Source organism: Ciconia boyciana, chromosome 7, assembly GCF_034638445.1.
Source record: "Ciconia boyciana chromosome 7, ASM3463844v1, whole genome shotgun sequence".
In the NCBI taxonomy this organism is placed as follows: Eukaryota; Metazoa; Chordata; class Aves; order Ciconiiformes; family Ciconiidae; genus Ciconia; species Ciconia boyciana.
The window spans coordinates 54,939,393-54,965,005 of NC_132940.1; the positions used below are offsets into that span (position 1 = coordinate 54,939,393).

The 25,613-nt window shown below is 44.9% G+C and overlaps 1 protein-coding gene across 7 annotated transcripts in view; it reads right to left on the bottom strand.

Annotated features, from left to right (window-relative positions):
• The window catches only part of LPP (LIM domain containing preferred translocation partner in lipoma), a 356,009-nt gene that overhangs the window by 205,616 nt on the left and 124,780 nt on the right, over positions 1-25,613 (bottom strand). For all 7 annotated transcript variants that reach the window (XM_072868734.1, XM_072868732.1, XM_072868730.1 and 4 more), the window contains one exon: positions 15,584-15,785. In XM_072868734.1, the coding sequence (XP_072724835.1) occupies positions 15,584-15,776 (193 nt within the window). In that variant the 5' untranslated portion in view covers positions 15,777-15,785. The remainder of the gene's footprint in view (positions 1-15,583; positions 15,786-25,613) is intronic.

Here is a 25,613-nt window from a genome sequence, read left to right on the forward strand (position 1 = left end):
CTCCTTCCCCATTAAGATAAGCCCAATATGTGAACAAGTCTGCTGGGACACAGCTTCCAAACCCTAACAGGACAATATTTAATCAAAGACAGAAAACTCCGTTCTCTTATTTTCCAACAAATATAAAAAAGCACATAGATATGAGGATATAAAATTGGCATTTTCACAGTAAACACATCTGTGTCCTGGTGCAGATTATTCCCAATAAGAACTGCAGCTACTGGCTAAAGCTGAAAGTGTTTTTTCCTTGCAGGCTGTGCCTTTTCTCAGGTCAACTGGGCCAGCCCTGACAAGAAGGATCTGGCTTCAGGTCTTGTGCATAAATAACAAACATATTTGTAAGGTCCAGACAGCTGCATTTATGTAAATCCACTCAGAGGAGCCATCACTGACCTAACTTAGCACCAACTGGGCTGCGCAAGCGTCAGAGGGAAACATGACCTGCGGTACCGCTGAACGAGGGACAACCAGGCAAAAGCAAGATTTCATTCTCAAACGGCATGCTAAAACATTGGGATCAGCAAACACGTTTTGTTGTTTCTTGGCCACTTCCAAATGGTGATTATTACATATGAAATAATTAACAAAAAAGGGCAGAATCCTCCAAGCTTTATTTAGAAATCTTCTTTTCAAAACACACCCTCATTTTAATCATTTACCGTTTGCAATAGAGAAGAAGGAAAAACAAGCAGGTAAGAAATCTGAGACAACCAAACCTTCCCTAGTCCCCACAAATAGACATTCATTGCCTTCCAATAGATTTGACTAATCATTTTTCTAAGTAGCCAAAAGATTTCGCAATTAAATGCTTATAGAAATAAGATGCATTTTCCTGCTCCTTCTGATGCCTCAGGAGTTTTTTGGCTCCTCTCATAAAGAGCTTTCATTACTCTGGGCATGACAGAGCCAGAACTGCTACAAGAGAAAGCTCTGATTTCAGCTCCATCCCAGTCGCTCACCAAATGCCCAGAACCTTCATCACCACTCTTGGATCATGGAGGGGGGGAAAAAAAAAAAAAAAAAAAAAGAAAAGGGGAGTTTGAGTCCTAAGATCAGAACCAATTTTGCTGGACAGGTTTGTTAGAAAAAACAATCTCTGGACTTTGTGTAAACTAAGCATATTTGGTCAGGTACTAGGAGATCAAATAGGGAGCCTCACAATTCCCTTCCTGCAGCCTCACGTTTGTGGTGACAACTGCACTTTCCACCGATGAAATGTGACCTTTAGGCCCTGACATTTAGGCCCAGATTTTCTAACTTGTGTTACCTCCGCCTCCAGTTTCACAGGTGGAATTCATAGCACTTTAACGTTTAAATAGTTGGCAGTGTCCATCAAACACTAGCCCATGTCTTACCCAACAGATGCTTAAAATGGAATATTCCTGCTCTGGAGACCCATGCCATGCTGGATGGTCAACTTACACGAGGTATTGGATGTGCCATATCTCTTGGGAAAATCAACATGCCAAGCAAAAGCTCATCTCTCAAAATAGTTACCCTACTACCTTATTTCTCTTTTATTTGTTTCCCTACCGCAGTTACACAACACATTCTCACTGGGGCAAAAGGGATCATTAGCAAGAGCACTTTTGGACACATACAAACAGGCAGCACTAAATGTGCACCAAAACCAGGAAGATTAATAGTCTTCCCATGTGAGAAAGCATAACAAGGCAAATGGATCCTCCGTTAGCTTGTCTCTAATATCTCAGGAAAGCACCATATACTCAGAATGGAAACATGGTGGTTCAGCAATTATTTCTTTAAAAAGTCCAACTTTGATTGTAGGGAAAGAGCTCAGCTGTGATCATGCATCACATCTCTTGTCTTGGATTAGTTGCTAAGTTTAAAGTATTTTCTGTCTGGCCAACAAGAGCAATTTACTGGCATGTTTTAAATATCAAGAGTTTTCAGGCTCAGCCAAACCAACCGTTCCTGCAGCTCTCATAAAGACTCTTGTCCCTAATGAGGGAAGTGAACAATTGAACGAAACCTAGAGATCTGGCAGCTGGAGATCCACCAGCCCGACCCCCTCCTGCTGCTGCAAGGTCATTCCTCCCTCTTGAGGGCACATGTCCCGCTTTTACGCACACAGGCTGAGCGCCTGATGTGCCAAGAGAAGTCGGTCAAGTATTCTCATGTTACAAACCCAACTGCCTTTTCTGCTGTAGAGAAGGGTTACAGACTCAAACTCTGCAGGACCACTGTTGGCAGGGATGGGTTAACAAGGAAAATTCCATTATGAATTTAATCCAAATCTAAGGCATTGAATGGACTAAGCAGAAGATGAGGAATGTACTGCAACACTTCATACATTACCCGTTATGACTGTGTGGTCTCATGTCCATGCTGATACCAGAGGAGATGCAGGCCAGCTGTGATTTTACCCAGCTCACACTTCTTTCATGTGTTGCCTCATCTTTATAAATTCACTTTCACGTAAGACAGCCGTGTCAGACCTGAGCTCCCAGTGCAATTTTCCTTCTTTACTTGCAGAATGAATTCAGTCAGCCAGGTCCTATTTCTCCTTGGGCACCACACAAAGAATTACAAATGGCTCTATTTATGCCCAGTTGGTACAAAAAGTGATGTCAAAAGTGTAATGGGAAGGAGCAAAGGACCCAATTACAAAAGCAAGATCTGTGAGATAATCTTGGTCCCAGGACAGTGGCAATTGGGAACATCTCATCTATCTGTCAGTTGGGGTCATTCGATAAGCATGTCACCGACAGGAAAGGTGGCACCTCGAAACATCAATTACAACTTTCCACACCCAAACTGTGCTTCAGCTTCCTCTGCCCCCCTGCGCCTTCATCTCTAACATGTCAAGAAGGTAAGCTTGAGAATAGGAATTCAGTTTTCAGGAAGGAGCCTAACTGTACTGCAGTTTAAGAACCAATTAATGGTTTTGCAGAAGTCGCGTGCTCTGCCCGAGGGGCTGCCTGACTGCATTGAGGAAGCGTATGGTGTTGACTTCCCAAACTGAGTCACCGTTGTAAGCCCTGGGGCGGTATTTATAGAGTTGGGGGAAAATTTCCAGGAAACATCGCTTACTGGCACTCACAAAAATAGCAAGGAAACTCTTCAATTACTAAACTTTTAAGGAAGAAAGTCTTTCTTCTTTATAACAAGACAGCAAAGCAGCAGCCTCTATGACTTACAATTAATATTGTTCCTTATCTCGCTTTTCCCTGACAGTAGTGGATGTTGCTCCTAAGCTATTAATTCTGTACAACTGCAAGGTTGTTTTTTTTCCTCCTCTCTCTTCTCCTGATTATTTCCAGGATAAGATGCTGCAGTCAGCCTTGTCTCCAAAAACTTTAGCAATTATCTCCTGGAACATGTCTGCAATACCATCCCTAGGTTGAGCGCAAGTCCACGCACACAGAGACTCGGACGAACCCAGGTACCAACAACAGATCAACCACGGCAGCCCAGAGGTCAGCCTGAACCCTTTATCCAACTGTCCAGGATCCCGATTTGGGGGAATGATTGCCGCCTTCATTAAACCACACGAATCTGCAGGTAAACCTGTTACTGGAAGTCAAGCTATACCATGCAGAGGTGAGCTGATCCCTCTGCACAACCTAGATATGCCCTGGGATCACAGAGTGGACAAAAGCAGAGGAAGGGCACAGATTAGTATCCGGATCAGTCACCTAAAAGTGTTTGTTCCCCTCCACATATGCAACAGTTTTCCTATGTCTCCTCAGAGCCAGGCTTTCAGAAACATTTTGTCCCCGCAATAGTTTTAAGGATGCAACTGCAAATTTGGGGGAGGCTTGACCATCTTAGTGCATGTGCCTTTCCATTAAACACACATGGATTTATGCTCTTGCGTAGCGAGGGTGGGCAGACTATCCCAGACATGGTCCTCTTCCCCTAAGCAGCCAGTATACCCCATCAGGAAGGACGTAAACTAGTTGATCACAGAAGTGCAACTTTCTGGAATAAAAAAAATAATCTTAAAAGCACAAGATACGAGCACACAAGCTTGTCCCCATCCCACACACCAAGTGCAAATCCCTAATTTTATTACTATGACTTCCAGACTGTCCCCACCATCGCCCTCCCCTCTGAGCCCTGCGGCCAGTGTTGCCCAAATGGCCTTTGAGAAGGCCTCAAAGATGTTCCCCTACATGTCTTACACAAACCAGTAGCTTGGAAGAGGACAGAAAACGAGGGTAATGAGGGAAAGCTGCTGACATGAACTCGACCAGTACCTGCCCCATTTGAGCTCTCAGCTGGGCTGTCCCAGCACAGCTGCTGGGAGGGCACATTGGGACCAGCTCTCTGCCAAGCTGTCACTCAGCATGGCACACAGTCCGTGACACTCATGAGACGTGACACCCCGTGCAATGCAACGGAGACCCAACGAGTTTGTTTTGTACATGCCACTGCGGTGTCGGCAGATACAGCAACGTGCTTTGGCTAGTACTGACATGGGAAGCATTCAAAGCACTCGCGCAGAGATAAGAGGCTCCCCTCATCTCCTGCCTGAGACACGCTGACCTCCCCTCCCTCCCTTCTCCCTGGCATTGTTAAAGATAATACAAAAATCTGCCACTTATTTTTTAAAATGTCTGTTTCAGAGGGTTTTTTCCTCCTCTGTTTTTCTGAGGCCAATTAAAAATAAAAGTTTACCAGGAAGACAACAAGAAAAAAAAAAAGTGTCTGATATCATTGGATCCAGCCTATAAGGATCTCACACATAAAAGAATTATGTCCCTGAGCACTTTCCAACAGACTTTCAGAAAATTTCATCTTTCTACTTCCCTGGCTGGATAGTCTGTTTGAGTAATTTTCTCTTTCTCCTGGGGCTGGTTGCTAAGAGACGCGCTATTACTTCTCCCTCTCTTATGACCCGATTACTGTGATCAGCAAAGACAGCGTGCAGACAACAGCCTGACACGGCTCATACAAGAACATCGGGCTCGTTACAAAATGATGGACTGTATTAACACTCCGCAGCCCCTTTGCTCGCCATGGCCTTTGCAGAGTCTCCTGGCGCAACTGGGGGCTTTTACTTTCCCGGCTTCTGAAGTGCGTGTTCAAACATTTTAAATCGCAGGAGTGGGAAGGGAGGAGAATGGACTTTTACCTCCTCTGTTCACTGCCTGTCAGCTGGAGCAGTGTTAATGGATCCTCATTGAGAAACCCTCCTTTCCTTACCCTTCCCGAGAAGTGGCCCAGGAACTATGATTATCCCTTTTCGCTCTCCTGCAAAAAACTCTGCAAATACATAACGTGCATCGGGTTAGCACATTCCGTTAAACAGTTCGACAGCACATTGTAAAGCTGATGTTGACACTTCAGGGGCTGAGAGGTGACCTGGTCCTGCAAAGAGCGGAGCTGGATTGCTCTGAATGAGGAAAACAGCTGGAAATGCACCCAACTGTAGGTGCACAGCGGTCCAGGGAAGCCACCAGGATGCCCAATGTTCTCCCAGTATATGCTGAAATGGCCACAGCCTGGCACTGTGTCTTCTGCATGAGAGCCCTAGGTGATGGGGCTTGGCGGGGAAGTGAGTTGAGATGAGCAACGTGGAGCTCAGATTGTGAGCTTGTGCTGAGGAGCACTTGGGACAAAAAGTTAAGGAAAGTTGATTCGGTTGATGTTGTTACCAAAGAACAGGTCCGCTGCCAGATGGTATGGCTCAGGATGTGGTCACCGACCTTAGAGACCATCAGTCTCCACTTAGTAAGAATTTAATCCTCATCATATTCACTTCTTATAACATACATTTCGAACATTTATAATTTTTTATATTAAACTTACTTTTGAAAAGATTGTGTTTACTAGCACTGTTTTAGTACCATTTTCCTACTCTTGAGGGCCCCTTCTCCTCCCACCAGCTTGCTCAGGGACAGCTCCCGTGGCAGGACCCCTGGGCAGACCCTCACACCACAGGTGCCCAGACTGTACAAAGCCCAATGCCTTTGCAGAATATCTAGAAAAGCCAGTTGCTAAATCTTTGCAAATTGATCTTGTAACAGAGGTGGCCCAAATATACAGGTCCCTCCTCTTATAATTATTCCTCACCTCCATGGCATTTCCCATAAACTCAGTGCTCAGCAAAACAAATGCCAGTTCTCATGTCAGCATGATTTCTACCAACAAGCCCTTCACACCAGGCTTTGCATTATGGTTTGGTCATGTCTAGACCAAACCAAAACCTTTCCTTAGTCATTGTCATCACAGGAACTATGAGTTGGAAAAGACCTGTGAGTCTTTCACACTCCACAGCTTCTCAAACAGTTTGGGTAAATCCTCAATCGAGCTCCTAGAGCATGCTTGCATATTCTTCCGTGGCTACAATTTTCCAGCATGCATGTTAGTTAAAGAAGATGACAAAGGGAATTTTTAGATAGTGATGTCTACTTATTAGGAACTAGACCAGATCCCTCCTCATCCCCTTCTGCATAACCACCCCCACTGGGGCAGCCAGAGCTGCGGGACTCTCCGTCCTGCTCATGGACCCTCAGCTCCACACGCTTTGCTTAAGCAACGAGCATTTCAGGCCTTGTATATTTAGTCCAAATTGTAACTGTGTAGCGCTCACTGCCAGCAATGCCTGCTCTTTGGCCACAAGTACAGCTTCTGTGGCTTCAAGAGTTGCTCATTCATTCTTCTAACCTTTTATTAGACCAACCTGTAATATAATCCAATAGACATTTATTGGTTGCTCTGACTTAGCAGTACTCCATCTGGCAGGGTAAAAAAGCTTTAGGCAGAGAAAAGGAAAAATATATGTGTAATCCTTTATTATAACAGTTAGTTTTCAGGGCATAGAAGAGCTGCATTGTGTGAACAGGGGCAAAAAAATAAAAAATATTACTCGACTGTTAACTGTCATGAATCAATTGTTATTATTTAACAGACTAGCATCTGGAGGATGTTAAAATTTCAGATTAAAATAAAAGGGACAAGTGCTGCCCGCTTGAATTCAAGCTATTTCTGTATTAACATTGCTTTCTTACTTTGATTGGGCACCACAGCCCTTTAAAACTATATAGAGGACAAACATTATCTTTTATAAAGTAGGTTTGATATAGTTGATGAGAGATGTTTGCAATTCAAGTTATAAAAAGATGGCTTCTTCCCATTCCAGTGTATATCAGAACCACCTTTTTTTTTTTCTTTTTTTACCTTCCCTTTTTGCCCTTTTTCTTTAGTCTACCTAAACTACTGTGGTTCACAGAACAGGCTACTGCAAAGATGAATCACTATTCAATGTTTGAAATAATGAAGTGGAAAAATTAAATATAGTAACTTGGAAGAACAGACAGACAGGAAGAAAAGAAAATGAGGAAAAAAATAGGCATGGCAGAAAAAAATTAAAAGTCTACCTGCTGAGGAGTGTAATGTTTGCTTTATGATACCAAATAACAGAGAAAATACAAGCTCACTCACCAGAATGAAAAACAAGGCTAGGCACTACTTCAAGTAGTTCCCAAATAAGAGGCAATGTGTTCCAGAGCCTGTGAAAGTTTAATATTTGTAATTCTAACAAAACACAGTCAGAATTTTTAATAAAACCTGGTGGCTTGGCTTGACATTTTATGAACTACAGATAAGTATACTGGTTCAATAATAGTTTTTATGCACCTGTTTTATGTTGCATTTTTCCCGGTGCCATTATCTGAGGTGGTATTTCAAAGAAGAAAATGTTCATCCCAAGAGCAAAGCCAAGAGCAAAAACCTACGTATTTCTCTCTAACAAAAAAAGCAGATGCAGACGCTATTATCCAGCCCAAGCAGCAACAGCTTTTGGGATGACTGCAATCAAAAGAGAAGGACCCACCCAGAGTCGGTTTATTTACTCCAGTGAGAATCACAAGTCCTGACACCGGTCACCATGCTGTGGACAACTGAGCAAAACTCCATGTCCCCCCGTAACTCATGAGCTATTGAGTAGAGGGATGCTGCCAGGGCACAAAGGCACCAGCTTGGTCTCACGCCTCTTCAACACAGCTCAGCTTGCTTGGGGCAGTTTAAATCCACTATTACACAAATGAGAACCACCACTCATCTCCAACTGGGTTCACTTGGTTCTTAACCAACGGGGAAGAGGATGTCATTAGAGAGAAATCAATGGAGACTTCCGAAAGGCTGCTCCGAACTGGTTTGCAGCTACCCCTTAATGAGGGACCCCCGCCTTCCCGCTTGTTCTGCAGGGTTCGGGGGCTTTGTTTGTGCTTTAAATGCTCTTGCATAGAAGGTAGCAAAGCCACCACAAAGAGGCCTGGAGCTTCAAGTTCATTTTCACTGGCTGTATTTTGTAAGAGCCTGTGGATGATGCAGTCCTGACACTAATGAATAAAGTATTGCTTCATCTGCTCCATTTCATTCAGCAGAAGAAACACTTGGAAGAATGAGAGCAAGGATTAAGAAGGGCTTTAAAAGTTTATAATATGCACTTTAAAAAAGCTTTCTCTAGAAAACAAGCACCAACGTGGGGGCCGTGCTCAGGCACAGTCAGGATGATTTGCAACAGTAAGGATGATTTGCAACAGTAAGGTTACCTCTTTATTCCCACAACATTTTTCATCTCTACGAGCTCAATCCCGAGAGCACGATGGGATCAGAAAAGGGTTAGAGCACTTCTCAGCCTTTTTTTTTGTCCCATCACTGAGACACTGCCACCCCCCCAGAGCATCAGTGATTTTTTCGGCTGGTGGCAGAGCTGAGGAGCAAGGCAGGAGGAGGCAGAGACCAGCAGATCCCACTGGAAAAGCTCTGGTACTCACAGGACTCAATTCAGCATCAAAACGACCGAGTAACAACGTATTCCCGTGCCTCATCTGGGCAGCAGCAACGGTCCACGTTCGTAACTCACAACACGTGCAAGACAGCGAGCCTCTGCTTCCACCACGATGAAAGACTAAATGGCATTATCTCATGTTAGTGTTGGACGAGGCGCACACAAACCATCGCCGGAGCGCGGCTGAGACACAGCTTGCTGCTCCTGCCCCAGCCTCCTCCCGACGACGAGCGCAGCGCTGCAGCAGCTCACGAGAAGCACCAAGGAGCAGGTATGCCGTCTCTCAACCAACACAGCCCTCCCACTAGCGAGGATTCCTCTTGCTATGGTGCAGACCCAGCACAGACAACTATAAAAAAAAAAACACAAAACCCGCAGAATCTCCCAAGTCAGCCTGAGTTTATTCTTTCAGGGCTCTCATCCAAGTAATGAATAGACTCTGGACCTGGTTAGCTTCTGTGAACTGTCTAAGATTGAAGAGCAGGGAACAGCACAGCTAAAACATGGAGTGTCTAGTCCAATAAATCCATACCCAAGCTTCAAAAATTAGACAGAGCTACTGATATAGCAGCTGCTGTAAACAAAACCCACTAGGTATATCTGCCTAGAAAAGAAAAAAACAAAAACAAACCAACAAACAGCCTGATAGTTCACACTCCCAGTCCCCTACAGACCCAGCAGAATATAATTACCCAGTGCTCAAGAGCCTCCACGTGCATGAAGAGGAGGAGGGCAGGGAGGGCCAAGCGCTGGGAAACCTGCATCAGCCGGGGGCAAGCATACACGTTGTTGTTAACCACGTACCCTTGCCCTGGAGCTGGTGCTGCTGTTGTGCCTTGTCTCATGAGTCACTGCCCTGTCCTCCAACCAAGGTAAATGGAAGGAGAAGGAGAAGGAGAAGGAGAAGGAGAAGGAGAAGGAGAAGGAGAAGGAGAAGGAGAAGGAGAAGGAGAAGGAGAGGAAAGGAAAAAGGAAAGGAGAGGAGAGGAAAGAGGAAAGAGGAAAGAGGAAAGAGGAAAGAGGAAAGAGGAAAGAGGAAAGAGGAAAGAGGAAAGAGGAAAGAGGAAAGAGGAAAGAGGAAAGAGGAAAGAGGAAAGAGGAAAGAGGAAAGAGGAAAGAGGAAAGAGGAAAGGAAACCTCAAAGACCTTCACATGAGTCTTGTTGTTCACCATATCTGAAAGTCACCCAAGGAAAGGAGGGAGAAGGGAAGAGTTTGCTTTGATTCTCATGCCTTCATTTAGTTTCCATTATTAAATCCATATTAACTGTTTCTGCAGGTATTATACTCACCAAGGGTAACAATTACAAGGAAAAGACATCAGCACTAATAAATACTGAATTTAGAAGGGCCCAGTGCATAAACTAAAGCAGCTAATTTTGCAAAGCATGTCCTCAGAGCCTCCAAGGGTGACAGAGAAGCACGTCCAAGCACTGTGCAGCCCCTTAAACCAAGCGGCTGTCCTGGGAGGGATGCTGTCTGCACATCCCTTTCTGGCCAGGGTTGGCACTGCAGTATCTCAGTCTGTCTCAGGCAGCTTGAGAAACACGCATGGTCGGATTCATATGAATGAAAGACATTGCAAGAATATGAGGAACTTCATTTCTTGGGAGCACAGACAGTCATCTTTGCAGAAGCAGACCTCCTGGGTGCCAAGCAATGATCTGGCACTTCCCAGTAGTTGAGGATGGACTTGTTCCCTTCCCTGCCATCATCAAATCACCCTTCAAGTGACCACGCGTGATGGCAGAGGAGGTGTATTCAACCTGCTGGAGTGTGGCAGTGCTTGTGAATGCTGGACTGGGAAGCCCAACCCTGCAACCTGGCCGGGCTTCATCAGCACTGTTGTTTCTCCTGGACTTGCACTGCTGATGTCTGCGAGCTTTGATTTGCAGGGGAGGGGGGAAGGCAAGGGGAAAAGAGCTTTTGCAGTTATGAAAACAAGCTTAAAACCAAAAGGATCCAAACCGAAAGGCAAATCACACCACAAAGCCCGCCACTCGGTGCACTCAAGCCATCCGATGGCCCGAAGAGCCCTGAGACTCAGGCTTTTCCGAGCGCCTCAGGCTGACAACAGATTTTCACATGGTTTTGAAGCCCCTGATTTTGGCCTCACAACCCCTGGCACCATCCCAGTGCACCCTGACTGCCCCGCCACGGCGGCACTCGTTTGGGAGCGGCCGCTAGCTCTCCTTCCCATACCACGGAGCGTGCAAGCTCGCGCTGGCGCTGCTGCCACCAGGCCTACAGCAGTGTGCACAAAGCTGGTGGACCAACCATCACCAACCTCACTCTGCACCAGACGTCTCCTCCATCTGCCCTGGAGGGTGAGGCCCCATTTTCTGAGACTAGTGAAAGGAGGAGAAAAGGGAATTTGCTTCATCTGCAAGCTATGAAACCTCCCCATCTTCCTGAGCCCAGCGTAGACAGGAACAGCTGTGTAGCAGCATTTCCCCAAGGTCCCAGCTCTGTTGATGATGCTGAAATACCAATTTAAGTGTAAAAGCTGGAAAGCAGGAGAGAAATAAGTGGCATGGAAAGGAGGGAGGGCAACCATAGAATCACAGAATGGTTTGGGTTGGAAGGGACCTTCAAAGATCATCTAGTCCAACCCTCCTGCCATGGGCAGGGACATCTTTCACTAGATCAGGATGCTCAAAGCCTCATTCAACCTGACCTTGAACACTTTCAATGATGGGGAATCCAATGCTTTTAAAGGAAACAAAATTAATACTGTTTCCTTGGAAAAACGCATTATTTTCTTAAGAGATTTTTTTGCTCCCTGAGTACAGAGGATGACACCCACTATGCATGCTGTTGGACGGGGTCTGCTGAGGAACAGAAGGAAGAGGCAGGTAGCACCAAAAACGTGTGAGCACAGAGAAAGGAGCCAAATACAAGAGGTGGACTGTCAGGACCCACAGCTGGATGATGTCTCATCCATCTCGGGACCTGTCTTCTCCCAACATGCAGAAGATGCTTTCCGACTGCAAATGCATCCAGCTCCATCTATGGACCACCCTTGGCCCCGGTGCCACTCTTTTAGAGCCACTGCTTGAATGTCTGGACACCTTATTTTGATTTCCAGCCTAACTCATGAGCAGCTACACTTCCTCCCCGTGCACACTTGTTTATCTTGTAGAAAATCATCTACCCCAAGCTTGAACAGCTCTCCTCCCTCTGTGGAGTAAATACAGAGCCGTGTAAGATATTGGGCACCTGTATGTCCCAGGGACCATGGTGCTCAGGCCTCCCAGGATCAGGCAAGGTTAATCCCCCACAAACTTTCACAGCAGGGAACGCTAGCACTAAATCCTCCAGAAACACAGCACGTGGAAGTCTGGTCCAGTAGGACCTATAAAAACACAGCTGTGCTCGCCTCTCCAGCCAGCTGCATGGCAGAGACCCGTGCAGGATGTTAATCAGAGCTGTGGTCATTATTATTATTATTATTATTATTATTATTACTACTACTACTACTACTGCAATCATACCCGGGGGCCCCCAAATGGATCCATGCGACAACAAGACACAATCTCTGCTTTGATGAGTTGACAAATCTACTTTGAAACAAGTCGCAGCAAGTCAGTGTGGCACATAGCGAGGAGGGGAGCTGGCAGCACTGGGAAAATTGCTCACCTAGCTGGTCTAAACTATGCATGTCTTGAGTGCTTCCAGTCACTTTAAAATGCTGCTGGTTTATAAACCGCTGGTTGTTGTGATTTCACTTTTTTTCAGTCATTTGACCATTTCTAACTTGTTTTAAAGTTCTATTGAGTAGCTTTTAATCTGGCTGATTTTTGTGCAGGTGTCGGGGAGGGGGGGGGAATCAAAGTCAAGGTAAGACCAAGGAAATGCCTTGCTGGGAGGGAGAGGGGTGTACGGCCATTACCCTGCCGTGCACACAGTGCCTGCTCCACAGCCTGTCACTCCAGTGTCTTTCCACCGCACTTTCAATGCATTCAAGAAATAAAACCACAAATGCTATCAGGCAGGCAGACTCGCTATGTGCAAGCAACATACCTACAAAACAATAATAAAGAAATATGAGGCCAGAGGATGCATTTTCCTCATGTTAAAAGCAACGAGCTGAAGAAATTACCGCGAAGAGAATTTGCCGGTCTCCCAGAGAGATTCCCAATACCATCCCTGCAGCCTCTGGTAGCAGGGAACCAACTCCAGTGACATGGCTAGGGCAGGCAAGGCTGTGCCAGGCTGGGATGTGCACGGTCGCTTTCTGCCCCACTGCAGCCCTGGGAAAGCCCTTCCCTGGCGCGGTGCCGTTGCTCGCACGCATCTCCGGCAGAAGGATGCTGTGCTGTGCACCACCCGCATGCTGGGTGGAAAGCCCACGTGCCTCCAGCAAAGCACCTCCAGAGGGGCAGGAGGGATGAAAACACACTGGGGTACAAGGGGATGCTGCAGCTCCTCCACCTACAGACTCACAGCTAACCAGACAGGAAAGACCTGTGACCAACGGAGAACAAATCAGGGCAAAACAATTCACGGTGCCCCTTTACACAGGGAACCAGTGGGCATGCAGCCATCTCCCAGGCTGAATTATTGCTGCAAAAACAACAGAGGTCATTGAAGAAACAATTAGGGAGCCTGGAGGAGAGAAGGGAGGCACAGAAAGTGAATGAAGCATGTTGGGCTAAATATTTTCTTGTTGTCCCCCCTCGCCTGCCAGATCCCAGAAGTCTCGTGTTCTCAGGGTTATATATGGCTGGGCTAATGGCTTTGCACTGGGTGTTGACACCGACCAGCAGTGTGTCACCTTCTGAAAGTGGATTAGCTTAAGCTGCAGGCACGCTGTCACATCACTAAGCCAGTCCCTGGCCAGGTCTTGGCCAACCATTAGCTCTTCCAGGCCTGTCAGATGACAATGGGATCTCCAAAAGCCCAGCATCAGACAAGGCAAGGGATTGGCACTGAAAAAGGCCTCCTGCGAGCTCCTGATGTCTCCTAGTTTCTAACAGACCTGGCAATGCTCAGCTGCTTGCGGGACTGGGTAGTCAGTGTTGCATGAGAAATGTTTGCGTGCCTCATCTCCCCTTCTCAGCCTGCAGCATCTGCTCTGCTCTTAGTGAAAGCCTCCTTCCCCAAATGCCAAGAAACAAAGAATTTTTTAGAAGGTGATAATGTTCCTGAGTCATATATAATCGGCTCTACAATCACTAAAGCACCGACAATTAATGCATACTGACATTTTTCACAAAAAAAATAGTGGCTGATCAACAACAGTTTTCCTAGAAAAAAAAGTGCCTTTTCCATTATTATTTCAAATTTTAAGAGAATTAGAAAAATAAGAATTTCCACTTGACTTGAAGGTGACATTTTCATTGCACTTCAGAAACGGATTATTTTTTACTTTTTTAATTCCAAATGTCTTTCTCTTCCTCTTACTCGCTAATGTTTTGTTACTGAAGGCAACAGAACAGGTGCATATGACTTCGCTTTTCCCCTCCAACACATTTTCTTTTTTCATTCTGAATTCTCCAAAGTTAGAGCGGCAGAAGGAAAAAAACCGAAACACTCATCAGACTTTTCCAACTTTCCTACAAAATGTCCTTAACTTTAGAAAATCGCTCAAGTGCGAGGTTTAATATGCTGCTTTGATTTTCTTTCTCCTTTCCATTATTCTGTAGTCTTCCTGAAAATGCATACACTTTAAAAAGACAGAGTAGAAAAAGGAAAAAAAGATGACATTTATCTTATTGCACTCAACACAAAAGAGGGGAAAGTGGTGATGGAACAAAGTAGAGCATCCAAAACCAAAAATCAAAAGCAATTTTCTTGCATATAACTGAGTTTTTCTTTGGGGGGAGGATGGAGAGGAGGAGCAGGAAGAGTTTTCCACCCATTTCTAACCATAGTAAATCACTGGGAATAGAAAAGTCACTACTCTGCCAAGACAGTTACCACTCTCTCCTAAAATCCTTGGCTTCCACCTTGTTTCTGCTGCAGTAAGGTTCCATCACACACTCTCCACTGTCAGCTAGGGGCATCCCGGGTGCTCCAACTGGCAGGTTTCCAGCTGCAAACCCCAGAGGCGCTCCCAGCCATGCGCTCCCACTGCTGGGAACTCCTTCCCTTCATACGTCCACAAGCCAGGAACCCAACTCCCACACTCGCTGCTCAACTACGTGAAGACAGGAGGACTGTTGTAGCACGAGGTAGAGGAAGGCTGACACACAGTGACTGGCAGGCATTTGTTTTACTGACATAAGAGCTCTAGAGGCTATTGCAATGGTCATGTAAATATCCTCAGAATTATATCATTAAATTATTTCATATTCAAGAGCGTTCCATAGTAGAGGGAAAAGAATAAAACTGAATCAAACCAGCAGGCTGGAGAGGAAGAACTCCTAGACCCATTCTGCCAAACTTATGCCCTACCACCCCAACCATACCCATACTCCCACAGCTCAGTCCCACGTTTGTAAAGGATACCCATTGTGCTGGGATGAAAGAATCAATACTGAAAAGAGTTGTTCAAGCCCCAGCTCCTTGGATGAATACATACCAGCAGAGACCAAACAAGAAAAACCCCTTGAAAAGTACCAGTCTTGGACACAGGACATCTGCTTCCAATTAAAAACAAGAAAGATCTGTCCCCATGTCCTCCCCCAGCTCTGCACCTCTCAGGAGGGTAGCTAGCCAGAGTGAGGGTAAGACATTCTTCTTGATTTGAATGATCTGAAACAGGGAGGCTCCCACAAACTCATCAACAAAGAGCAAGTCAAGAACAGCCTGTGTTAGCAGTCAGTTCCTCTAAATTAGACAGTTGTGGTTCCTTTCAAAAAAAATAAATACTTACCATCACCTCCTGGTTGCTTGTATGGGTTGTACTTTGGCTTGGGGGCAACAACAGGTGCAAACTTCTTTGGTGTCTGCTGGGTGGACACCGAGATGCTAGGAGTTCCAAAGGTGTGTGTGGTCTCCATCCTTGCAGTAACATGACCAACAGGCTCATTGGTACTCTTGGGTGGCAGCCAGGATGGGTGGGACATGGTTCAGATCTGAGAGGAGAGGCAAAGAGAATCACACTTACATTAGGAATTTATGCTGGGGAAATAACAGTTGCAAACCTACTGCTTTGCTGGTTTATAAATTCAAACCCACAAAACCCTTTAACGCGTTTAACTTGTGCATGCTTATGTTTAAACATATTGGTCCTAATGTATAAGACTTATGATACAAACTTGCCTTTCTTTCCCCAGTAGGTCGGAATTACTGATCAGCACATTGGTGGTGCCCGCAAAAAGCATTGCTATTTTCTTCTTCAAACCAAAGCGGAGGCAGGCTGATACCCTGGAGAAGCCCATCAATCCCACCACCTATTCAGCATAGTAGTGATATATGTGCCTTTCCCTGTTAGGCTTTTGTGAGTACATTAATGTACAACAGTGCAGGTGCTCTGGGGCCAAGTGTAGTCACAGATAGGCAGACACACTTCCAAAATAGACCTTTAGCATTTTTTCACATGTCATTTAGGACCCCACATCCCAGCAACTTTCATTCAAACTTTTAAGAAAAAGGATTTCAAAAGCAGCTAATCATTCTTGATGCCTCCATTTCTGAATGCCTAGCTTAAGATATTTTAAAAGCATGTCAATTTTGAAAAAATGCCAGAATCCCACAATCGCTGACAACCAGGCTCCTTTTAGACATCTCAACTTGTGTAACAGAAAACAGAGGGAGCCCAAATCATTACTTATTTATGAAAATCTTGGCTTTGGCCTCTTAAAAGCCTACATCACTTTTGAGAACTGGACTCAGACACTGCTGAAAATGTTGCCCATAAAAAACCTGTTCATTGCAATGAACAAGTGCTTTTCACCGCACAGAAACCACACTCACTGGGTAGCAGCAATGGTCCTACAGTATCATCAGATAGTCCTACAGAGCTGGATTTGAGGTGTGATAAGGAAATGAAGACCCTACACAGGCAAAAGCCAATGCTAATTTGGAGCTCCTGAGCACCCTGTCACTTCTGCCCATGCTCTGCTTTGGTGCCAGGACTCCTCAAGGCCACGGAAACCAGCAGGCAGCTGCAACCCAATCAGGAAAGATTTGTTTTGATCATGGAAAAGGATCAGTGCAAGAGATAGCACCAGGCCATGGGAGACATTAGCAGACCGCCACTGCAGAAAAGCACTTCCATCTGGGAACAATGCGACAAAGTAGAGGTGTGGTTGGATTTGCAAAGAGGTGGTTTCTAACTGCAGCAGCAAGTGCAATCTGCTGGGGCTGAGATTCAAGAGGGAGTTGTAGCTCTGCTGAGCGTGGCAGCAAAGGGCTGTATTAGCTGGTGTGAACAGTCTTCTGAGCTTAGGGTGGGAAGAGGAAAGAGGACAGACGAAAGGTGGCCTCTGGCAGGTGTAGACCCCCTTGGAGTGAAATCATTACTGAAGTCCATAGTGCTACAGCTCTCTAACTATTCTGACACAGCTCTGTGGTCATGCATGCAGCCGTCTATTTGAAAGGCTCACGAGGAGGTATTTCCAAAGCTGAGAAGTGCAGCCACAAACAGCTCATTGATACCATGCAGGAATGCAGCCACAGGTCCACTCCTAGCCTACTCGGGCATATTCTTGGTGCCTCATAGCTAAGAATTCCGTGCACACATGCTTCTCAGAGAAACAAACAACACTGAGCTCTTCAAGCAGCACCCAGGATTATATGGAACATTTAGGCAGGAAGAAGGCATATCTGATAGCATATTTAAGTCCACCTAGAGAAACCAAAGCAGAAATCACACTTCATTCCCCCTTTCTCCTAATTTGGGCTCACACATCACTAGAAACATCAAGACTAAGCTGTTGTGACAGGAGCAGAGCTATTTTGCCAACTCATCCTGGCTGGCAAAGCATGTGCATCCTGCAAGCTTCATGGTGGGGCAAATTCAGTTGAGTCCTTTATCAAAGAAGCAAATGAAGACTCTTGGGTATAAACCAGAGAAAGTAGTCCTGTGGGTTCCTGCATGTATAACCTTGTTAGCAATGCTGAATCACTCTGGGGGAAATGAGCAAGGTCTCCACATGGTAGTGTGGAGACAGTACCTCCAGCTAACAGCAATGACTGTTAAAACTGATGTATATATATATGTGTGCTTATTCCAGCCCAGTGAGTTTACTCCAGGTAACAGGTTTCCTACTTGAGGAGTCATTTCTACTTAAAAGTCCCAATGTCCGTCCCAACACTAGGAGATGGACAATTTGTGGTCATCTTCCACCTCCATCGCTCCTTGTGTGGGAGAGGAACTGGCAAGTGCCAAACATCACTTGTGGCTCTTCCTCACCGTGCAGTCTGACCGCTCGGCATGCATGCAGCGGTTTCGTGATCCCTACCACTGGAGGATGAGCCTGTTGTGCTAGACATCTGATACCAGTGAAGGGAAGCCACCGGGGCCAGCATGGAGAGACTAGCTAGAAATGAGGCAGACAGGAGTGTGGCAGGAGCACCCTGGAGATGGAAAAGCATCCAAGGCTGAGCTGCAAGGACGCAACTTTCCTTCCTGCATATGCCTGCCTTCCGACCCTACATTAACAGTGCGGAGCATCATTCTGAAAGCAAGAAGTGAAAGGCAGGTCCTCCCCCCAGGGCTGCAGAGGAAACCAGCCTCGATGGCTGGGGGTGGAGGGCAGGCAAACCGCACTCCCACTGCCTGGTAGTTCCCATTACCAGCACCAGCCCTGATGGACCTAGAAAACAACTGGCACTCAAGCAGTAAGATTCACCTACACTGCTGCCTCCTCCTCCCACATCCTTCAAAAATGTAAAACGCAGCAATAAAACTCAGGCAACTATCTAGGTTTTAAGAGAAGAAAGCAATGAGGGCACTCAGCTTTAAGAGCTAAACAGGACAACGCTGCACTCTGCAGAGTTATTACATCCAAAGACAACTATATCTTACCCATTGCTAAAAGCATCCTGGAGTTCTACTCTGACAGGTTTTCAGCCCCTGGCTTGACATCTCATATGAAAGAGCATCCCGCTGTGCAAACCACCCTCAGACCCTGGACATTACCTCCATACTGATTCAAAGCAAAAAAAAAAAATCCCAGTACTGACCACATTATCGTCATTCCTGTCCTGGGAGCTCCCTAGTTGTTCCTCAGCCACCTCCCAGGCAACACGCCTTGGTCCCACTGAGCTCTCATGGTCTGCCAGGTTCATGGCAGGAATAGGTTGAGTGATGCACAAAGCAAGAATATCTGTTTCAGCAGCCAGGTTGCACAGTGCTGGGGACGCCTGAAGATGATATGAATCTCAATGACTGAGCTTAAAAAGCACAGTGCTCTTATGGACAGTTTGGGAGCATGAAGACCACAACTGCTGTAACTCAACTGCTGACTGTAAGCTGGCACACAGCTCCATCTCAGCTACCCTCTAATGCATTTGTTTTGGTGGTGGTATTTTCTAATTGTTTCCCCGTTAGCCTTTTCTCTTCCTCATTCTCCCCCTCTCATTTTCTGTTATGCATTTGTTGCCACTTGTTTTTGCTATCTGTGCCTTGACAATGTTTTCAGCAAGTTCCCTTTTCCCCGCCTGTTCCAGCCCCAGCTCCCTAGCCTCAATTAAATTTAGCCTAACTACTTTGCGAGATCATAAAAAAGGAAAATGAATTAATCTCTTTTTAACAGCTGAAGCTAAGCTTCTGGGTTCGTTGTTATTTTCCCCCCATGTTTTCATATGGTAAAAGGCCAAGAGCAAGGCAAAATATAAGGCAAAGTGGCTCGCAGACAGGCACAACCCTCACCTCTCTCTGCAGACTTCTCCATGGTGGAGCAGACAAAGCCAGGCTTTGTCCTGGCTAATTCAGACCAAGCCATCAGTGCTCCCTTACCATTCCCTGCAATATTACCTGGTTTTCAATCAGAAGCTTCTTTGGAGCAAAACAGATGAACATTTTGTGATGTGGACAAGTAATAGTACAGGGAAACTTGGGCTTATAACAAATCCTCTTACTCTAAACTTACTCTTGCACATGCCACTGCCCCTGTGTCGCCATGGTTCCTGCACTTTGATGAGAACCTCCAATAGGTAAAGGCAGTGCTTTTCTGGCTAGCCAGCAAACATGACAGGCAAATGAGTTTCACTTTTGTCTCAGAGGTATTCCCTTCCAAAACAAGTTATTTCTGCCAGTTCTTCAATAAACAGTATTGTTTTCAGAAGCTTCTAGCTAGACGCGGGATGTGGGGGATTGCAGAATTCAGTGGCTGCAAGAAAGCTAAAGTCACTGAGAAACTCGGAGAATAAAAGGAACAAGCTGTATTGGATATTGCAGGCTTGAGAGAAACAAGGAACAGGAAAAGCACAATGAAGGGAGCATCAAGACGTATGGGCGAGGGAACCCAAGAAGCAGGACCAGAAAAAAGATCCTGGAAGCATGCACACTTGTAGGGGATAATGCAGTAAAATGGATCTGCTCACTTTGGCCATCAGGGATGGAGCTGTTACAATAGCTGCATTACACACTTCTGAGGGTGAATACAGCAAGCTCCTCCTTCAAGGGTAATAGCAGATGAAGTGAAAAAACCATCCAACCCACTCTGGTTCTCCAAAAACAATCCCCCCCACTGAAGAACAGTGAATCTCACCAGCCTTTTACTGGACAAGACAGCTGTTGCTGCTCCTTGTATGCCAAATGCAGTGCATTAAGGCCCTGATCCCTCTGCTGCTCAAGTCAATGGCTAGGCCACAGAGCTCTCACTGAAAAGTTAAACTGCAGGTTAAATCTACAGTTGCCCCCACATTTCTGCTCCGCGCAAATCATTTGTCAGGCATGGTTTCCCTTCAACGAGCCCCCTCCTAGCAAACGTGAATAAATCTAGCCACCCAACATTTAAAACAGCCAGGCTGGAATGACCTTTGTCATCAGGGCCCATGCCCCTGGGAACCTTCCCACAGAGACAGCAACCTCTTGCTTTCCCCATCAGTGCCACATCTCCCTCTCTTTTGGCTGAAGCCTTCTGCATTTCTGCCTGCCACTCCCCCATAGCCACCCTCCTTGGTCAGCAGTAACTCAACAGCTCTGTTCCTGATCTAGGTGCTACAAGCTTTTCCATGACTCCTCACTCACTGACCACTCTGGCAATACCCCTTTCCCAAATTCACTGCCCCACTCCAGACAAAAGTCTCCTAAATCTTCCTTATGTCACCACTTTGAAAGTCCTGTTGACCTCCTTGTCTAACCCTTCTGCACTGTGCAGGGCACTGAACTCTACCCAACTATGTCTCCATGATGCTTTTGTTGAGCTAAAGAATATTTGTTAGAAAGTACAATGTAGCTTCAACTGAAAAAAATGCAAGTATTGGAGAATCTGCAGTGGCATTAGGTAAATTGTTTGGGCAAGCAATTAAGCACCATAATTACAGCTTCTCCTTTATGTCTGGCTTTAAATTTATCTAGCTCTGCTTCCAAGCATTGGATTTTGTTACGCTCCTGTCATCTGCATTACAGATCTGCCTTTCTTCCTTACACAGATCCTTTCAGAACACAGCCAGGTCATTGGTTAAATCAAATCAGAACATTTAAATTAAGTATCAGTTAAACTCACTGTAAAGAGCAGACTTCCCTTGATTCATTCATGTATATTTACTCTGAACTCTCTTCAATTTTTCAGCAACCTTTTATGAAATGGTGGATGCTAGCATAAGACCATTTTTTTCAAGAATGGTAACTTAAAATGGAAGGGGTAAAGTGATGAATAATATCAAAGACAAAAACCAGACTGAAATCAGCTGTGGCTGCCCGTGGTTCTGTTATCCTTCCTTCCTTGGAAGCATTAGTCATCACCTACTTTTGGAGGCAGAGGATAAGACCAGACTAACCATGATAAATAACATTAAGAGCAAAGAGTGAAATTATGCCGCATAAATAAGGAAAACAGTGTGCTCTGGTTCTATCATTAGGACGATCTTAATGCCCTAAGTTCAGAAAATTCTAACCATGAAAGAATACACCGCAGCAGAGGAACTGGAATCCACGAATCCCAAGATGAGACCACATTATCTAAAAATGTCAGACCAGGAATATCAATAGAAGATAATACCAGGTAGTAATAAAAGCCTGACAAGGTTTTTTGTTCCTTTTTTTTTCCCTTTTTTTTTTTTTTGATGTGTAGACATAAGTGCTTTTTTTTGCTTTTAATTACAGGATGCCATTCACCTTTGAGAAGCAAAGGTAAAACAAAGAGGGTTCCAAGTCAATTTAGCCTCACATCAGATAAGCAACAGAAGGGTAGAGTACCAATTTGTCTACTCTTGAAATTGTTAGTACATTCATTTCTGAGACAGGCTGGCTTCTCTGTGATTAGACTGTACCCAAATAAATCTTCATTTCACTTTCATATTTGTAATATGGACCAAATACTCCTTGGCTGTTGATGGACTTTGCCAAGACAGAAGAATTTGTCCCTGAGCTAATTAAGCTAAATGCCTCGTAGTGGGTAGCAACAGTGTTCAACAAAAAACAAGCAACAACGGTCTGTGCTTCCAGACAGTCTACTCTGTTTTCCACCCCACTCCTTCCTAAATCCTCTGTCTTGATGTAGGTCCATAATGTTCTGTCTTAGTATCACCCATGCACAGTTAACCATCACTCCTAAGGCCAAGGGATTGACCAGATACAAGGAGCCAGGACCTTGGCTGCTGATGCAACTGGAAGCCCTATTGCGGCTTCTCTCTGATACCATTCAGGAACACAATCAAGACATTCACTTCCCTGGATAACCCAAGTTTGTTTCCAAGGGCTTACAAGAGCCATGCGCAGAAAGGCAGACCGCATTCTGCCCACTCTCCCTTCTCTTCCATCCATGTAAAAGAACCGAAAGAGAAAATTCTTGACTTTACTTCACCTTCCCAGTTTTAAAGATCAGCTCTAGCACTGAACCAAGGGGACACCCTTCATGATGCAAAATCATGCCACACATTGCCCCTTTCAGTCAGAGGTGCAACCCACAAGACTGGATGTTTCTACTCCAAGCTTATTTGTCTTCATTTTTTTTGCCTGAAATTTCCCAAAAACACAAACCCAAATGCCCTTCTAAAACACAGTTCTTTGCTTTGTCCTCATCACCTCCACTCTACTAATTAGCCAAAAGCAGTAATTGAGGCTGACCAGAGAGATTTGCTCTTTACAAACTCCCAAAGCTGCTTGTTTCTCTTGGCACTGTTCCCCTTTGAATGTTAAATGAATTTCTCTATGGCCAATGATCTCTAGCCATGAAGCTTTCCTGCTTGTTGGGGCCTCCAAAAGAGGATATAATGTCAAAATTCTGGTCTCATTAGAGGTCTTTAACCAAACATAGGAAGTCCCATAGGTACTTACAAACTCAGCCCAAGCTCCCTTGGGATGTCTTTTCCATATGGTACTACTTATCCTCATCAATTTTACATCATATGGGAAATTATGTGATTTGGAGAAACTGTGATTCCTTTTGAACTCCCTTAATCATTGCCAATCTGCATAACATCTCGCCAAATTTAAGTCCTGTAATATTAACCAGTCCAAAGAAGGTCCTCCCTCAGACCTTCCCAGCAGTAAATTCACTCTGGCCCTTCGTGCTCCTCAAACATCATGTCAGCAACCAGGAGAACTGCAAAGCCACAAGAACAACTCTGAGCACTGGGAATCCTGTGTGTGGAGCTGACGTGACCCTGATTGCCGGTTAGCAGTGGAGAGCTAACAGGAATCAGCTGAGCCACCAAGCGACTTGGAGACAGGATGAAGAAGAACGGAACATGCTGTCACACGCCCGTGACTGTCTTCTTGACCATACGCAAACTTGATGCACATGGACTCCAACTCCTTGTGGCACATCTCTCCCTGAAATCAGGTTTCTTTGCTTGCACCCATTTTACACTGTTTCTGGACATTTCTTGATGCTTTGCTTTAGTCTCTCACAGCATGTGTCAGCTGGAGCAAGTTTAAATCTTCCTCTCCCCCCAGACCCAGAGTTTCTTCCAATTGCCTGGATAAGGCAGGGTTTTGTATCTTCAGCTCAATCCCCTCTAAATAAATAAATAAATAAGCAAAGTCACTTCTTCAGTTAAACAGGGCTGAAAACATTCACCAGTTTCCTGCTGCGGGACATCACTAACGTAATCACAGGAATTAAAGGAGAAAGAAACCTAGTTAGAGCACTGCCTGTGCTGAATTATTCCTCGAAGCATATAATCTAGTATCATCTCACTCTGGCTTTAACAGTTTCAATCAAATTTCCACAGGATCGTCCCGAAGACCTGATTTAAATTCAAAGTTCGCCCTGCTTTGAGCAAGGGGTTGGCCCAAATGACCTCCAGAGATCCCTTCCAAAATCAATTATTGTATGACTCTAAAACCCCAGACTTCCAGCTATAACTTTATCTGCACTCAAAAGGGTTTGCAGCAATACAGCTGTATCCTACTTAAGATACGCCAGCAATATCACCTACTGGCAATGCAACACTGTATTCCTTATTCTCTAGTTGCAATGGTTCGCAAATGAACACAGCAGGTGCCCATTCTTTTAACTAAATAACCAATTCTTGGAAAATAACTTTTTTTTCCTAGCACGGCTGCATCCACACTTCATTTTTTGCCAGCAGACCCACACCAGTTTGGGATGTGACTTTTATGTACTAAGTCACTACAACTTCTACAGTATTACTCAGACCTAACAAGAAGACAGCAAGTCCATAGTGGAGATAGTAAAAACATGATAGTAAAGAACATTCTACATGCTACAAAGATACCTGAGCAGGTCAATGTCACCATGAATATAGTTCATCAGATACCAACCCAATATCACATTCATTCTTACACCAAAATCCTGCTTCTGGAAAAATTTGGTATCTGATGAACAATTTAACCAAATATTTTTTGTATCTGATGGACAATTTAACCAAATGGACAATTTAACCAAAAAGTTACCCTTCCTTAAGTTTCTTTCTTAGCTCATTTCTCTCGTATCAGCTTCAATAGTGGAAAAGGTAGAAGGGCAAACTAAACATAAAACTCCTGTTCTTTCCCAATATAATTGCATTACTAGTTTTGGGATTAGATGCAGGCTATTTGAATTTGACTGCTGCTGCAAAACACACACATAAAAGCTGATGAACGAGATCTTCTTTTTACAGCCATGTCACATCCTGGTGTTGGATGACAAACTAGGCTTTAAAATCCCAATAAATTGAACTTGACTGGACCATGTGCATTGAAACAAAGAGATAGTACTGGCTCCCTGGAGATAGACAGATCTATCTAATCTAATATAACTCTAATGACCGCATTACAATTTCACCAGAGAGCAGACCGATTCTTGACTTCTGTGGTATGAGACAAATCCTCAGCAACTCCAAACATAATAATATTGGATAAAACGTTAATCCGAGGCCTCAGCCACTTGTGGTCACAACAAACCCCAGGGCAATTGCAATGGAGGAGGTAGACCTGGTGGCCCGCCCAAAATGCTTACTCAAACACAGCAAAGTTTGTGGTTGAGCCTGAAGAGCTGAGCCAGGAGGTAGCTCTGAGCCAGACAAATTTCTTCCAATTCTTAAAGCTTCTCTTCTGATAACTTGACCTACGAGTTTGTGAGGGTGTTGCTGGACCACAAAGAAAAGTTTGAGATTGATGTTTCAGAATTTTGTGTATAAAATGAGAGAGAAAGTATATTAATAGGGACAGCAAAAGAACAGCCAGGATGCAGAAAGGTTATTCTGGGAGTCTCAGACCATGAGCTCCCTTACACAAATACTGTTTTACTGCACACAATTTATTTTCAAGATCCCTCTACCAAAAAAAGTTGCCTTTATTCCTTCTGTGCCCGTATTCATTGTCTTGTCTATAGCACAGCTCA